The sequence below is a fragment of the Dicentrarchus labrax genome, unplaced genomic scaffold, assembly GCF_905237075.1.
Source record: "Dicentrarchus labrax unplaced genomic scaffold, dlabrax2021, whole genome shotgun sequence".
NCBI lineage: Eukaryota > Metazoa > Chordata > Actinopteri > Moronidae > Dicentrarchus > Dicentrarchus labrax.
In genome coordinates, this window is record NW_026136704.1 from 9,750,119 (window position 1) to 9,767,625 (window position 17,507).

Sequence of the window (17,507 nt, forward strand, 5' to 3'; positions counted from 1 at the left end):
GTATTGACCAGGGGCAGTAATCGATGAGCAGCCTGTCAGGATAAGGCAGTGGATTTGGGCTGTCACACCACAATATTGGACAGCCCGTCGTTCTGAGTGCAGTTTTTACGGAGCGTGACTGGATGAAAAAGAGAGGTTTGGTGGAATCTTTGGCAGAGCTGATTGGCTAATCGAAAAACATATGAGGCAGTCTCATAAGCAGATGATTGGGATAGCTTGTGTTTGGTTCAGCACAAGTCACGGAGGTAGGGACATAACATGATGATGAGCTGAAGTGGCTGAAAACTCCTAACGAAGCATGCAGAGTGAACCCACTTTAAGATTACCCACCTTTTTCTATGCAGAGTACAGTTAATGTCTCATTATCTTCAAATGTGTAAATAAGCAACTATTTGCTTCGGTACAACAACTTTATGAGGTGATAATTTTGTCATTGTTGCTTGATGCACTGCCCTGAAGAGGAAGTAATGTAGGTTTAAGATGTGGTTGTCAGTATTATAGATTTTTGTTAGAATTATGTTTTTTTGCATCTGGTTAAACTCTGAAGATATCCTCCATTCTTGATACTGCTGAATTACAGACCAGTCACTGCATGTTTTGTGGGCACACACAGAAATATGTACACACAAACACACACACACACACACACACACACACACACACACACACACACGCACTCACTTACTATTGAGGTTTTGGGTAGCCTACATGCCTGAAGCATGTGGTATGTTAAAGGAAATGATGTCATAGAAAGTGATTGGTTTTTAATTGTACTTGGCTTAGTCACAGTAAAGAAAACAACAAAATACAACTTCACTTTTTGGTTGTGTGCACATGATTTTGTTCTTTTATGTTGTATTCTGGTGTATGATTTTATTTTAAGGGAAAGAATACTTACAGTATATAATTTGGGAAAAAAATTAGAAACTGTACTAAACAGCTGGAGAGCCTTACGCAGACAGGTCAAGACTAAGTTATGTAACTTCTGAAGAAGTCTTCTCATTCTGACCTAATGAGAAAACCCTTCCTACAGCTGAAGTATAATATACAGTTTAAGAGTAACTTCAACTTAATGTTAAAAGCAGCAACAAGACTTGAGGAGTCTGTACGAGTACAATACTATGAAATTAACTCCACTACGATTTTGTTCACCTTTCTATACTTGATTTGAGTCCGCCTTGAGTTACTTTCTTGTTCAAATTGGCAATTTAAAGTCAGAATTCCTTGAAATAAGAAAAACAGCGACTTTAAGGGAAATCAGCTAATCTAATTAACTTCCTCAAAATGAATGGCTTGCTCATTAATAGCACATCAATTATTTATTTTAGTGTTATTAGTTTCCAGCGAGGGTACAGTAGATAGGTTGTTGCTTGTTACTGTAAGCAAGTCTGTCCTCGAGGCCCTGCTGTCAGCTGGCCACTGGTGCATTGTGAGATTGCTTATTTGCACATAGAGTTAGATTATTGAGTATTTGTAACCTCACAGATCATTAATTATGGTTGTGTGTTTCTGTGTGTGTGTTAAAAGGAGCCTAATTTACATTCAGACAGTGCTGGTTAAAATAACAGGCTGTTATGGAATCACTGAGGCATGGTGGTTGTAAAACCGCAGAGTCTCAGATTTAACATGTTCGCAGACACAAACATATTACACACACACACACACACACACACACACACACACACACACACACACACACACACAACCGCACATCCAGACGGCATGATTAGATTTCTCTGTTTCTGCACTAACTGGGGGAAAAGCTCACTTGAAACACGTGCCAGAGGGCTTATTTATTGTGAGCAGGAAGTGTGTGTGCCACCTGGTTGGTGAGATCATCATGTTTCATAACTACACAGCAGCTTTAATAGGCTTATGATAGTGTCTACCCAGTAGACAGATACACACACTCGGAGTCTGAGGAATATGCAAGCACAAGCAGACGCCTGCACACACCTAGTCACAGGACAGCCATGCAGCTATTCTACAGTACAGCACAGCACTATAGAAACAATACCTTCCTTTGGTTAAAATTCGGGCCCTTTTGTCTTCCTCTGTGGCTTTGTCTTCCCCTCGCCTCACTTATTTTTAGATTTCTATTCTTTCTCACCCTCCTCTTCTTTCTGTGTGCATCTCACTCCTGGAGGAGTGCAAAAGAAAAGAGGAGGAGGACAAGTTAATAAGGTCGATAGAATAGAGAACAAATTCTGGAAATTAAGTGGAGCCCAAAATGAGCAGTTCTTACTTTTACTAAGCCGACTATGCATCACCTTTAACTTGAGACATCAGAAGGTGTCTCAAGCAGCAGGTGTGCTCACACTAATTACTACATATATGTTTTTGTTCTCATATGATTTCCAAAGCTGCAAATGTATAATTGTTTGATATCATGTAGATCAGATGTACATAATAGACTGGCAACATTAATACCGCAGTAAGATTTGTGTGGGATTTTATCTGCTTTTGTAAATGTCACAGTTGTTGTTGCTGTGCACCTTACAATAGAAAATCACCTAACTGTCTGAAAATAATGTGGAGTGTGACGCAATCGTGACAGGATGCTATCTTTTTGAGTCTCATGCGGCCTCTTCTGTTCAACCTTTCTTTCTTTCTTTCTTTCTCTAAGTTTCCTGCCTGTCCAAATCCAAGAATTTCATCATACCTAAACGACATGTTACTCAAAACCATTGTGACTATAAAGCTGTAGCGGTCTTCCATGTCACTTGTGAATGTACATACGTTTGGGATTAGAACAGATTGTTAAAACCTTTGTATTAGCTGACTAAGGTTGTACATGTTTATTTGCGGTGCATATTTACTCATATGGCTTTTTGTAATTAGGGCACTGTGATGAACACTAAGACAAGTTTCCCCATGGGGCTATTTAAGTACACCAGAACCAGACTTGTCAACCTAATCATGAAATGGAAACAACTGACAACAAGCATAAAGAGAGACGGTGTTGAACGTTGCCATTTAGCTACAAATACCTAGGGGGCTGTGTTTGTGACAGACACGTGAACAAAGCTAGCACACAACAAGGACATTTTGATCCCTCTCAGTCTCATCTATTGTTGATCTCTGGTTCTAGGTGTTGCAGGGTAAACAGCTTAGGGGATAAACTGGCATCATGGAAGCCTAGAAATGTGTGAGAAGAGAGGGATAGCATTAGAAATACACAGCACTGAGTTACAGTATCTAGAGGCTCAGTCTCTAGTGATCAAATGCATCCTGGCTGTGACCAGATTTGAATTCCCACTGCGTTTAAGATGCATTTACACTTCCACTTAGTTGTGTACCCATGAGGTTAGATAACCGAAGATGCTTTTATGTGCAAGGTGTGAACAAGGCGCAAAATGTGGTTTTAGCCTGCTTCATTTGTTGCTAAACCCACTCAGCCCAACCCCCAATTGCCAACAAACCTTTTAACCTCCCTCACCACCTCTCCGTCCCTTCACGTTCAGGGATGTAATTTTCTTAAAGCTCAATGCAAAACCCTCCTAGAGTCTCAAGGTGAGTTTCTCCTTCATGTCTACAGCTGTGTTAGTAGCTAATCCCCAAACCACTCACCTCTGGAAACAGTACTCCACCCCTCCATACTTTCCCAAAGTCCCAATCATCAGTTCTAGTATTTGGCCCTAATAACAGTTTCAGTTCCAACTTTGATGTTGTTCTTTGTGCCCAGTATCACTGGGTGTTCAGACAAAATAACGACCTGTGCAAGATGCTGTGTTGGCTGGGACCTGTTGCTTTGGGTACCGGTGAGATGATGAAATATCATCCTCAAAGTCCAGTCTGAGTTAGAGATCCATGAAAGTGAAGGCTTATGAGACACCCAAGCACTGCACTATTTTCAAGTGAGGAAAATGCTCCCTTTACTTCACGGAATTCGTAGGGGAGTGGTCAGAGTGGATGGCAAATAATCTGCAAGACTCTGACACTGAGGACTGGGATTTCCTCAGGGACTGCCTATTGTTCTGACCACCCATTATTCTGAAAACTGACCGAAAGCCCATTTGTCCAACAGCCTGTTATCCCAAAAACAAATACCACTGCTCCAAACGCCTGTTTTCCCAAAAATTGACACTCTGGAAACAGTGGGAACAATGGCATGGCACCCGACCTCCAACCCCTGCCCTTCCTCAAGGCATAGCACCTATGTCCTAATTTAGCTTTGACCCAACTCTTACCCACTCACTATAGACTATAAAAATATACTTTTTACCTCTGGTACAATTACTCATTTTACATTATATGTAAGTGGTCGTGCAGTGCTTACCTGTAATTAACTGCTTCACATCTGCTATACAGTAATACACTAAACAATATGTAAATCTGGGCTTTGCAGCATTACCCACAAACCTCTTGAAACTCCCAACCCTAGTGAGCAAACTTTTTAACTTTACTGTAACTGTGGCTTTAAAATGAATTCTCACCTGAGCACCACAAATTTCAAATGTTCAGATGAAGTAGGTTTGTCCGGCTTTGCCAGCTAATGTTATCAAGTTTTGAAATCTTGAACAGAAACCAATGGATACCCAAAACATGGAATGCTTATACAAGCAGGTGCTCGTGTGGGTGTGGTCTGAAGGTCTCACTAGCTTCAAGATATTTCTTTCATCATCTGTTGGGAACGCTGCCTGCTGTATTTCTGTGACCTGTCCTTCTTCAGCATCCAATACTGGGAAGCAGCACTCTGCCTCATGTCCAGTAACGCCCCTGTGGAAACATACTACCAGGCTGAGTTCCAGTCCTCACGCTAAACACATCCTCCAGCCCTGGCCCTATTCCCCAGTTCCAGCTCCAGAGCCTTTCCCCAGGCTCCAGCCCCAGTTTTTGCCCTCTCCCCCAGTGCACTCTTGACCAGTGCGCCCATAGCAGATGGAAAGCAAAGAAAACTGTGTCACCACCAGCCATGGGTCGTTTCATCACCCCTCCCCTTTTCTCTTTTTCTCTGTGTAACTCTCCCTCTTTCTATCCTCCCACTCCCTTCTTTCCTCACTCCCAGGATTTGGAGCATCAAACATTGATTTGTCTTTATTTTTAGAGCAACTGTGAGTGTATGTGCGTTCGTGTACAGTATTTGTTGTGTGTATCTGTATACCAGACGCTCATCCATGCTGGGTCGTGGGCAGTTTGGCAGTGTTTGGGTGCATCACTGTACGTGTATTTGCGATTGTGTCAGGGCTTCTTTTTCCAAGTTAATCCCTTAAGAAGAGGTGTGGTTCTCTTTCTCGCTCTGCGCTCCCTCTCCTTTCTGTCCCTCACTCTGAGCGCAATATCATCACATGCTCTCTCTCTCTCCTCTCCTCCTCCTCTCATCTTTTTCTTGTGCTGTTGTTATTGCTGTGGCCGCTAGTCTGAGGGACTTCTTTCTCTCAGCTTGTCATCTCTGCATCTCCTCTCATCTGCTGTTGTTTCTGTGTGAGATGAGTTCTTGTAGCGAAATGGGGGAGGCCATCGAACTCAGGTGAGTCAAATACAGAGTAGGGGGTGTGAACTGTGTGTGTGTGTGTGTTTGTATGTTTGTTTAGGGACTGGCAGGTGGCATCCAACATATGTATGCATATTCATCTTATCTGTGCATACATATATCGGGGTTTCTGCATTTCTGTGTGTGATTGTGCACCTGGGTATATTTTGGTTTGAAACTGGGTCGACTGTTACCGTAGCAATCAGCACCTTGGGCTATTTTCCTCAGCCTCACCTCTTTTTCTGTCCATCAAGTTGACCCTGTTTCAACAAGGCATAAATCTGCAAGCTGTAATAGAGGTCAACAGAAGATCTGGGATTTTTGTGATAGTGATAGCTGTGGTTTGTTGTTGTTGTTATTGCTGTTGTTGTTGGGTTATTGGCTATGGTGGTATTTTCCATTCACTGCCAAACTGATAATAGGTCTAGTCCAGCCTGTATCCACAGGGCTCATAGCGGCTAATAGCCTTAGCAGATGCATTAGCCCCCATGCCCATATGGAAGAGATTAAACCTGCTAAATAGATACAAACGCCCAACATTTTTTTGTTGCATAGTGTTAGTGCCTGCAAATGTTTTTGTGTGCACGTGTATGTGTTCATATGTGTATGCGTGTACACCTGCCATACACCCTTTTTAGATTTGTGTTTCCAAGCCTTCCAAGGCTGAAGGCAGGTTTGCTTGAATACCCTGCCGAATTCAACACTTCCTCTCTTTTTCTTCTCTCTTCTCTGTCTCTGCCCTCACGATTATATAATTGAGAAGGACAGCTCTCCTGTGTGTTGCAAAAAAGAAAGAGAACGAGGCAAAGAGTGAGAATACTGCGGATGACTGAGACCTATGAAATGAGTGAAATGAGGACAAACGAAGAGCAGCAAGACTCAACAGGAGGGAGAAGATGAGAGGAGGGGTGTGAAAGTGAAAGTTTGAAAAGGGAAGGGTGAAAAATGGGAGGAGGGAAGAGATAGCATGAGCGGAAAAAGTCAAGAGAAACTAGATTTATTATGGAGAAAATATGACTTTCCTACAATTTTAGTAGAGGAAGCAGGAGATTAAAAGATGGTGTTATTTGGTTTCTATCATCACCTGGCCTTGTAGAATAGTTAAAGGAAATTGCTGTTTTGTACTAACATCAGAGAGAATTATTTTAAGGCTTTCAAAATGGGAAAAGAAAGAGTTCAAAAGAGGTTGGAAACATGAGAGAACAAACAGAATGGTGCTAAAAAGAAGACAAAATAATTGAAATACAAAATGTAAAGGTTTCAACAATGGAGCAGTTTTCAAAACACACAGAAATTCTTTAAAAAAACCCAAGAGACCAAGTTTAATTTCTGCTTCGTTTTACTGTGAGTTCAGCATTTATGAATGCAAGCTGGAGAGCCACACCGGGTCACTTGGCATTCTTCTCTGACCCAAGAGTCTGACGTAAAATCTCCACAATTCAAGCTTGAGGGTGGGGTTGACAAGACATTGAGAAATTACAGCAGCCACAATAGGTTCTTCAGCTTGGGAACATTTGAATGAAGTCTCTTTGTGTTTCATGTAATGTGTCCAATAAAGTAAACATGACACTTTCTGAAGTCCACAGTGTTCCACGTGTGTTTTGATTATGTTTTAAAGCAATATCTGTAAAGAAGTACCAGTTAGTGACAAATATGGAGCTTTGGAGCATTGATGTGATTTGCCTGGAATAAAGTCAGTTTATTTTATAATGTCCTTGGTTTGTGAGTCTCATCTCTGACCCTAGAGATGAAAGTGTGCAAGCTTTTCTGTCATATCAGAGACATAGTACGGGTGATAAGCTGGCCTGTGGCACTGGTCTAGACTGATAGGAGGGAATACAAAGTGGGAACACAGCACGACAATATGATACTGGAGCATATCGACTAGACTGCTCCACTTCACGCCTGGCTAGACTGTGTTTAGATTAGCTTCCACGCAGACACATACGCACACTCACACACACACTTTTCCCGTCACAGTTAGAGACACACACTGGCATGCAGACATGGATGGATGCAGCCGCATGTCATACACATATGAATGCATATACAGGCACACACACACTATAACAAACACACACACAGATAGCGTGGTCCGTGCCCTCTTTGCCTGATGTTCCAAGGGCAGAAGGGGATTTGGATATTGTTACGTTAATCTGCCTCTCTTTTGTGTCTTGGAACCCATTCAGACACACACACACACACACACACACACACACACACACACACAGGTATGAGCACACTCAAGTATGCACAGACTTTTGTACACAAATGCAATGCATGCAGTGATGTATATGACTGACTGAAGGACAAGAATACTTGCTCTTACAAAGAGAGAGAGAGGAAGCAAGTTGCCCTGCAGAAACACAAGCTACAACACACACACACACACACACACACACACACACACACACATACACAAACAATGTTCTCCAGGCTTAACTTGGGTGGGTAGGAATTGAAACAGTGGCAGGAGGGCCAGTGACACAGCACCATGATAAGCCCAGAGGAAGAGGATAAGAGGTGTGGGAGCTGTGTGTACATATGTGTGTTTCCTGGTGTTGAGGTGGCAGTGCGTGTGTGTGTGTGTGTGTGTGTGTGTGTGTGTGTGTGTGCGTGTGTGAGTGTGAGTGCAGCAGTCTTCACACTGCCTTTGCAAAGCTAACACAATATCACTTGTGTTTCAAGTTTCCTAGCTAAATCCTATTTGCAGAAGACTGGGAAGCAGATAATTTTAATTGCAGGATGTTTTCTCAGCCCAGCTCCACCACACTGCTTATTTGATTTGTGGCTTGAATGAGTGAGGCGAGAAGAGCGAGAACATGATATGTGTGCTGTATGAATTGTATGTATGTGTGAAAAATTAGGAGAGCGTGCTCATGTGTGCTAGTGTCTTTGAGCATGATATTGTGTTTTCTGTTTAAAAGTCCATACATATTCCTTAGAGTTTACCTATCTTGTCTAAGTTCTCTTATAGTAAGTCCAACTGTTTGACTCTGAGGTGTCAAGATTAACTTCTCTATCTATTTATAGTTCAAATTTCATGCAGAATGTACTTAATAAATAGTAAATCATTTCTGTGCCTTAAAACATGGGCCTCAGGTTGTGTCAGACTGAGGCAGCCCTCTCATTCAAATCAAATGGAGCAAGTCCGTTGGCACAGGTGGGGTGCCGTGATGCAGTGCCACGTCATCAGGCAAAATGCTGCAGTGGCTAATCAAGTACATGCCAGTGCACATTCCTGTTTTGGCAAAATTATTGTAGAGTCCTGCATCAGAGTATTAAAAGCCAGTGTGCAGTGTGCAGTGTTGTTAACAGCTAACTTGGTGAAGTGTTTTGCTGAAGGAACACAGCAATGTTGGTAAAAAAAAAGAAGTCAGATGCGACACATGCATTTACACAATCATTATTGGTTTAAAACAAAATTCCATTTCAGCCAAACTTAACAACCATCACAGTTTTACTCACCAACCTCTTGTTTCAGTGCCATAGTTCTGTGCGCACACAGTTTTGCTTTAGAAAATATTGCTGATAATTGGTGTCTCCAATTGGAGTGGGTTACACAATCTGTTAGCATGTTGTAAACCTGTGTGATCGTCTGGCTGCTCATGTTTCTTGTTTCTTGATGACTTTGGTGTGTACGGCACCAAAGCGACAATATTTCTGGATCATGCTTGTGCAACTGTACTGTAAGTTTTAAAACGTTTTAACTTGTTTTAAGAATAAGGTTTTGTGAAGACTTCTGACAGCTTGTGATCAGACGTTTCACATGTAACACAGAAAACCTTTATGGTTGATCTGTAGTATCTATCATTCCCTGCTGGCTACAAACAGACATGAACTGCATTTTCAAGCAGAATGCCCATATTATTATTGTTCTAGTTCTTCTTCTTGTTCTTCTTGTTATCATCATTATCTTTCCCACTACATGTACATGCAGCATAAAATTATCCCTCTTCCATGTGTGACCACGAGTCACTTATTGCAGACAAAGTTTGATCTAAGAACAAAGCGGCGGTGACAGAACTGATTGAGTCACCTCTTCATCCAGTCATGTGATCACCATTGTGGTGACAACATCCCTCTCAGGTTCCATTCACCTGTTACTGCGATAATGCACTAAATTCCCACACTGCATTGCAGCCTGAGTCACCAGTTGTCAGGCTATTCAATCTCATTATGCAAGATGACCACCAGCCTGCATTCACACACACTCAGACGCACACGGCCTATAAATATGTTAAGACGGCTTTCTGTAATGCTTCACCCTGTCCAGAGACCCCCCTGAAAGATCATATTGCATTAGAGGGTCAGAGGAAGGACAGGACGTGTTTGTGTGTGTCTAGCAGTCATTGTCAAGCTAATTGACATCTGTACGTACAATGTTGACATTGTGACACACAGACACACACTCTTCCTTTTTCTTTTAACTTCTTTCTTGTAGACACTGATGAGAAGCCATTTCTCATAGAGCTCAATGATAAATACACACCAATCAATATGGCTACATAGTGGGCGTGACAAGGCAAATGGGAGAAAAATAAATCAATCATAAGTGTTGAATGAAAATATTTCCAATCTGTTTTTAGAAATATGGCCAATACTGTTGGAAATTAATTCATCAAGTAACATTGTCAGTGGATGAAGAAATAATTGGGGAAAAAAACTACTACTACTATCGTATTTATTATGGTTTGCTTAAGTCACTGATTCTTCCTAATTCTTAGTGTCCTTCCTTCAGTTATGAGAAATTTCAGTCATGTTTTGCAGCCTTCTTGCTGAGTCAAATGTACTGTAGAATGACTTTGCAATGCCATTTCCTCACATAAAAATCTAAATAAATTAAGTTTCTTAGTGCTGGTGTGCAGCTGGCTGTTCAGTTATATGCTGATAATAAAGTTAGACAGTGAGTGTGTCTCTTCTATTCTTGGTCCTCCTGTGCTTTGTCTTTGTTAAATTTAGAAAATATTAACCCCGCACACAGCACAGCATACATGCTGTGAAATTTAACGCAAACAGAAGTGACTTCATAAATAATGCATTTTACAGAATGGGAAATCATTCAAGGACATACCACTGTTCTGTGTTATTATGAACAGTATTGACCAGTACTACAGTATGAGCATCACATAAAAACTACAGTACTATGGATTGTGGATCGGTTCTGAATTCCAATGAGAGATACACGAACCCACCGACCCCTTTTTTTATAGACTAGACTTGGTTTATGGAGCAAACTGAGGCGTGTGTGTGTGTGTGTGTGTTTGTGTATGTGTGTGTGTGTCGGTGTGTGTGTGTGTGTGTGTGTGTGTGTGTGTGTGTGTGTGTGTGTGAGAAGGAGAGAGAGAGAGAATGACAGAGACAATAGTCACAGTGGGTGCCAGGCGGATGGTTAAACACATGGCTCTGCTTCAGCTGTCACTGTACATCAGTGTGTGCACGCGCACACACACACACACACACACACACACACACACACACACACACACACACAACTATAATCTTGACAGAAGGACAATTACTGATGTAACACAGCTGTGTTTGTTCACTTACAGAAAAGTATGCGCCATAAGCCACTTAGACACTGTACCGTATACAGCAGCTCTTCACTGATCTGTGTGTGCTCTTTCTAGAGAGGCTTTGATACTCACTGATGCACCCATGGGTTTATGTTTCATATGGGCTCAGATGAGGCAGCAAGTACAGACTGTACATTGTTGTTTTTATTTCAGATGCAGTGTTTCCTCTGTTTATGTGGAAATTATTCATTAATGTAGTGATTGAATGATTTCTGGGATTGTTTTTTTGTTCCAGCTGTGATATTGATGTGGAAAATGTCAGCTTACTGCCAGTCTGTTCCGTAACCAGTCTGACTTGGACGTCTGGCTGTCTGATGATCAGCAGCATTTTAATCCGGTGTGTTCGGTGTTATTTGTAGCAAGACTCTTTGTTCTTTGTAGGATTTATTTAAATAAGTTTCAGAATATGACCAAACTTAAATGTGGGGAATTGTTTTCTGTCTTACTATGAGTCAGATCAGAGCATTGATATCAATTCAATCTTTGTGTGTTCAGTAGAGAGACTATTCAGGGACGGTTTTAGCTTAGCACACTAGCAACTTCCAGCATGGGGAAACTGCTAGCTTGCAAGAGGAAAATCCACCATATAATGACTGTTGTATCTTCTTAACTTTTTATCAGAGCCATCAACTTTACGAGGACGTGATATATGAGGTGCTGCGTACCCCTGCAGCTGCTGTTAAATAGCTGCTAAATAGTTAGCCAACCGCTCATTGAAACAAAATGTTTCAATTTGTATTTTAATTCTGTTTAATATACTAAATACAATGTGTGAGAAGAAGAGATATGAAGTTGTTGGAAGGCACCTGTTGACAGAACTCAGGTAGTTCTGGCCCTAATAAGCAACTAACAAGATCTTGTGCTAAGCTAGGCTAAACATCCTGCAACCTCTGTGAATGCCAGAGCTGTTTTTAAGCATTTCGGGGGTCGGATCAAACCAAGTTTCAGACTTGAGTTTTGGTCTTTCATATCTTTGAGTCAAAAGTATTTTTATATTGCTAAATAATTATTTAGTTAATAATTGAATATTCAGTGCTACAAGGGTTCCTTAAGACTGCCTTATTTATTTATTCTTTTTTATTGTTCTGGGATTTTAGGGGGTAAAAACACAAGACTTGGAAATGGTTTTGCTTTCAAATCACGTCAGGCCAAGTCTTTAGCAAGTCTCAAGTCTCAAGTAAGTCAAGTCTGCTACTCAAGGGTATCGTTCTCATTGCACACTGAATTGTTCATGTGTGTTATATGAGAATTATATGTATGTGGCAGTGGTTGCGCTGTAGTACAGTCTGTCCAATACAAAGCCTACGGACTGTTTTCCTCCAGGAAGGAACACTGACCTTACAGCAGCTCTCTGTCTCTGTCTGTCACTCTCTCATAGCCACACACACACACACACACACACACACACATTCATACACACGCCTACACAGCCTCCTAAAGCGCTGCAATAAATAAGGCCATCCTGTCCTGGGTCAGGCTTCAGTCTAAACACGACTGCCCTGGTTTATCTCCGCTACGTCACACTTCTTTATTTTTTAATCACACACAAACATGAACCACCTGCCACTTGCACACACAGAGAGAGAGAGACAGAGAGAGAGAGAGAAAAAAAAGAGAGTTTTTGATGATAGTAAGAGTCAGTGTCCCTATCCGGGTCATTTAGTGTCAGTTGAAGTCTGCAGGGCCCAGAAACTAGGTCAGTTTTTGTGTGTGTGTTTGTGTGTTTGTGTGTGTGTCAGCATAATGTGCCCATGTCTAATGTGTTTTTGATTTAATTCTATTAACTACATTACTGTTTATTGTCTCACATTAGCCTAGAGATAAGTCACCACTGAAGTGACATTTAAGCTTGTCGTAAATGAATGAATGAAGGAGAATCTTTGCGTGTGTTTAATTGAGTGCACATGCTGTTTTATCTGCAATGTGGCTAAAAGTGATGGAGTATGTAAGATAATCCATCACAGAGGTTAGCTGAAAATGTGAAGAAAAAATAACAGAAAAAGATATACAGTGAACATCACAGACAGTAATTCTGTACATCCTGGTGCGCTCTGATAGCTCACCTGGTGGAGCTGGCACCCCATGTACCAAGGGTACCTTGCTGCAGCAGCCACGGGTTTGAGTCCGACCTGTAGCCCTTTGCTCCCCTCTCTCTCCCCTCTTTCCCGTCACTCTTCAGCTGTCACTGTCGATTAAAGGCAATAAAAAAACAAAAAAACAAATCCACCATCAAAAGTGAAACTGCTCGACAGAAACTCGAGAAACAGCACACGTGACACATGACTCACTAATGACTTCAGTGAACTTTAGTAAGCTATTATATATATAAGACATTAATGAAGTTGAAAGATGCTGTTATGCCTAATGGTGAATCATAACAGCTCAAGGATTTTTCACTTTGTACCACACCATCAAGTCTACAGTTGATGTTAATAAATTAATTTTGGTCCTCTTGGTTAGTTAAGTGGTCAAACAGTCCAACTACTCCAAGTGATTTTTCCCAACCTGGCATCCCAAAGGTTCGTCCTTTTTTTGGGGCGGGGGGCATTTTTATTTGGCCTTTATTGGTCATCAACAGTGGAACGACAACATTAGAGGAGAATAAGGAACAACATACAACAAAGGTCTCTGGCCAGTCACAAACCAGGCATGCTGTGATTCACGGTCAGCGTCTTAACCCTTCAGCCACTTAACTACTGAGAAATCATTACCTCTAAAACTTTTATAAATGGTGCTTTATAAGAAAGTGGTAGTGTCAGGTCTCATGTGTGATTGTTTCTCTGGTTTCTGTCGAGCGGTTTTACTTTTGATGGTGGACTGTGGGCTCGGTTGAGGCATCTAATATAAGGGTCTTACATTTTCAGGCATTGTGGCACTGATGGGGCAGACTAAAACTAAAACTGCAAGAAAAAAGAACTTTGATCTGATCATCGTGTGGAGAAAATAGGCATCACAAATTCAGTTTTAATGGCCACAGTTAGTGAAGTGTCAGCAGTGTGAGTCACAGAGACACAAACAACAGCAAATGTCTTTAATATTTTAACTAAATGTCAATGTCTGGAACAAAAATATAGAGAAATAATTTGCTGGGTTTGTGTGTTTCTGTTAGAGGGCTGTATAAAATGGTTTAAATGAACAATAAATAGAGCATATGGATTGTGTACAGTATGCAGGGTTTCTGTCACTTTGTATGTAGCTGTAGTAATACTGACCTTTGATGCTTTTTCTTCCTCTATGACTTTAAATTTACTTTCAGTCGCACTGGATGCTTTGGCAAAACACAGCAGCTTCTCAGCTGCACAGCAATAAGTCACAACTGAACAGAGAGAAGGAAACAGAGAGAGGTACATCGTGTCCATGTAAAGTGGTCAGCTCAGTGATGACTAAGCCAAGACAATCCCCTGCTGCCACACACACACACACACACACACACACACACACACACACACACACACTTGGACACTTGCTCCACCTCTTGTTGTCCCCTCCTCGTCTCTCCAGAGCTTCACAGACATATGGCTTACGGTAATTCGAGGTGGCAATGACTCATTGCGTGTGTGTGTGTGTGTGTGTGTGTGTGTGTGTGTGTGTGCAACATCACTCCCTCCTCCTCCTCCTCCTCCTCCTCCTCCATCTCCCTCCTCGTACGAGGTGTGTTTTGCAAGCATCTGCTTGAGAAGAAGTGTGAGGGAGGAGTGTGTCCCGTTTTGCCAGAATCTGTGAGTCGCTGTTGAACACAGAACATCTGGATCAGGGAGGAACACTGTGTGTATGCGCGTACATGTATGTGTCAAAGAGAGGGAGAGAGCCAAAGATATCAATCAAACTCACATCTGGCAAGCACGAAGCACAGCTGGACACACATGAGTTCATGCAGTCTTAACAGAGATTACTGTTTGTGGAGGGAATAGAGAGGTGACACACACACACGTATGAATACGGAGTGACAATATTAACTTTGTAACACTTTAAATACAACCTAATAAACCACTGTTACCAATATAACCACACACCCACATTGTTAATGGCAATTGTTCCAACCTACTAACAGTTAAAATACCAACTTAACAAGCTGGAGCAAAATGTTCACATTTTTCCCCCACATTTTATTAGTCTGTGCGCGTAGGCGAACTCTTCTAGCTAAATTCATCCCTGTTAAACCCATTTCCTCGCATTCACATCACCAGAGTTGTAGACGCTCAGCCCCAGGTCCACTTCTTGCATCCGTTGTTGCATCTTTTGGACAAGAACAGAGCAATGCATAAACACCAGTGAAGAAGGAGAATAGGGAGGAACCAGGGAAGGAAGCAGCGATGAAAGGAGGTCAGCTCGGGTGAACAAACTTGAATGTCTGCGACATAACATAATATGACCGTAAGTCGTCTCTCCTGCCATGTCCTCCGCAACAATACATTCCAGATGGCTGCTAACTCAAACGCTGGATGGGGAACAACTATGTGTTTTTGGCAGCAGGCCTCTTGTTTGTGTAGTCTACTCTGAAGTGCTGAAGAGTTTTGCGTGGGTTTATGACGAGAGCGGGACTTCATTTGTGCCATTGATTTATAGATTTATTTTGATGTTTTCCATCCTCGCCTGCCTGCCAGCCCACCCCCTCTGTCTGTCTCGTTGTCTTTTTTTCCCCTCATGCAGATGGTTCTTGTTGTGCGGGGTGAGGTCACAGCTATGCTAGGCCTTTACATGTTGCATGCTGGGTAATGTCTCCACCCTGATGTTTCTCTCCATCAAAGAGTGTTTACTACCAGATTTCTGTTCATTTCACACTGTGCTGCTCAAAAAGAGGAGGACTATCTCCTTGTTTTCACTTGTGTTTCCACTGCAGTCTGGATTAGTTTAGATTCTACTGACCTCCCGCCGCGATATACATGGACTTTATGTCGTCAGTCTGTCTGTGCAAATGAAAGAAACACTTTCCACAGGAATTCTCCACATCAACATCTGCATATATTTTGGAGTACATTTCTTTATTCTTTCAAGAAATACTTTGACAGTTTGGGAGTTAGATGAGAAGATTGAAACCACTCTCGAGTCTGTCTAGTAAATATGAAGCTAATATATTATTTTGTCTTCTGTCTGATTAATTTCAATTTACCTCTTTTGTTAGTCTATGAACTGCAAAAAGGAAAGTCCTGGCTTACTATTTTATTGACTGAATGCTACAACGAAGTTACAGCCAGCAGTAGGTTAGCTTAGCTTAGCATAAAGACTAGAAACAGGGGGAAACAGCTAGCCTGGCTCTAGCCCTTTACTCTCACTAAAAAAACACTAAGAAAAAATGCATAAGAAGTGTATAAACAAAAATTTGCAGTTTCACAGGGAACTCTCATCTAACTCACAGGCAAGAAAAAGGAGTGTATTTCCCAAAATTCCACAAAGTTTCTGTGTCTTAAAGCAAAAACCGCTGCTCACATGTCAGTTTAACTATTTTGCCAGATGTTTGCTAATCAATACATTACTCAGCTTACCCACTTAAAGCTTTTCCATTAGAGTTTAAACCAGCTTTAAAGTTAGAGAAAAAATCTGTTCTTGTCGGTTTGTGTCTGTCCGTCTTTTTTGTCCTTATCTAGTTTTCCTCCTTCTGGTCAGCTAGCTTGTTATGGCTGACTGGCTTGTTCCCCCATATGTATATTTTTATTTAACCGGGATGATTAATGGATGCTGATCAGGATAATTGGGTTTGTCACAACACTTATTTTCTCACTGCGTTTCTTTTTCTTCCTCATTTCACTCCTCCACTATCTGCTTGCTCCAACACTTCATTTAAGCTATACAATACCTACACTGAGTAACCCTGTCTAACCCATTTCTGGCTACACACTATAGACCCACTCTAGATACATTGCATGTAACACGCATTCCTCCAAAATCCAGACATATTTTAGAATATTTAGAAACTTTTACATTGCCACTAAGAGTAAAAATATGAGTTGCTAATGGACTCACTGGTGTGTCTTAAGAAATAATTAGCATAACTCTTACTTCTTAATGGAAACGGGCATCCTGGAAATACAATCTTACAGTAAATGAACGTAATAAGTTTTTCTTGACATTTCCCCTGAGTACTTACAATTCTAGATTTAATCTGAAACATTTAAGTGCTCAACCTCACTTCACAAGATAGTACAATGGAAAATGTATAGGTTGATCTTTTCTTCATTATACATTTGATCAGACTGGATATTGATTTCAGTGTCAGCCTACAGATAAATATGTTATTCTCTTGTGATGATAGAAAGTCTGCACTGTAAAGTGGATACATATAATCGAGGTAATTTGATTTTGTTCACATAAAGTTTGTTGGTCTCTTTCTGTCCTCATACATCTGCTGTTTTTGCTGTCAAACCACCAAACGCCACACATTTCCATTTTATTACAACTGGATGACTGATGGATGATCAGCAGAATAATTGTGTGTGTGTTACTGCACACATTTTCTC

General features: G+C 41.3%; 1 protein-coding gene across 3 annotated transcripts in view; it reads left to right on the forward strand.

The window, feature by feature from the left end:
* Nucleotides 1-17,507, forward strand: part of numbl (NUMB like endocytic adaptor protein) — a 57,981-nt gene that overhangs the window by 21,377 nt on the left and 19,097 nt on the right. The window contains exon 1 of one of the 3 annotated variants that reach the window (XM_051396626.1): nt 5,137-5,470. The exons of 1 other annotated variant lie outside the window; for it this stretch is intronic. In XM_051396626.1, the coding sequence (XP_051252586.1) occupies nt 5,289-5,470 (182 nt within the window). In that variant the 5' untranslated portion in view covers nt 5,137-5,288. Of the gene's footprint in view, nt 1-5,136; nt 5,471-17,507 lie in introns of those variants that run through there. One more of the 3 variants, XM_051396627.1, reaches the window with a different exon arrangement.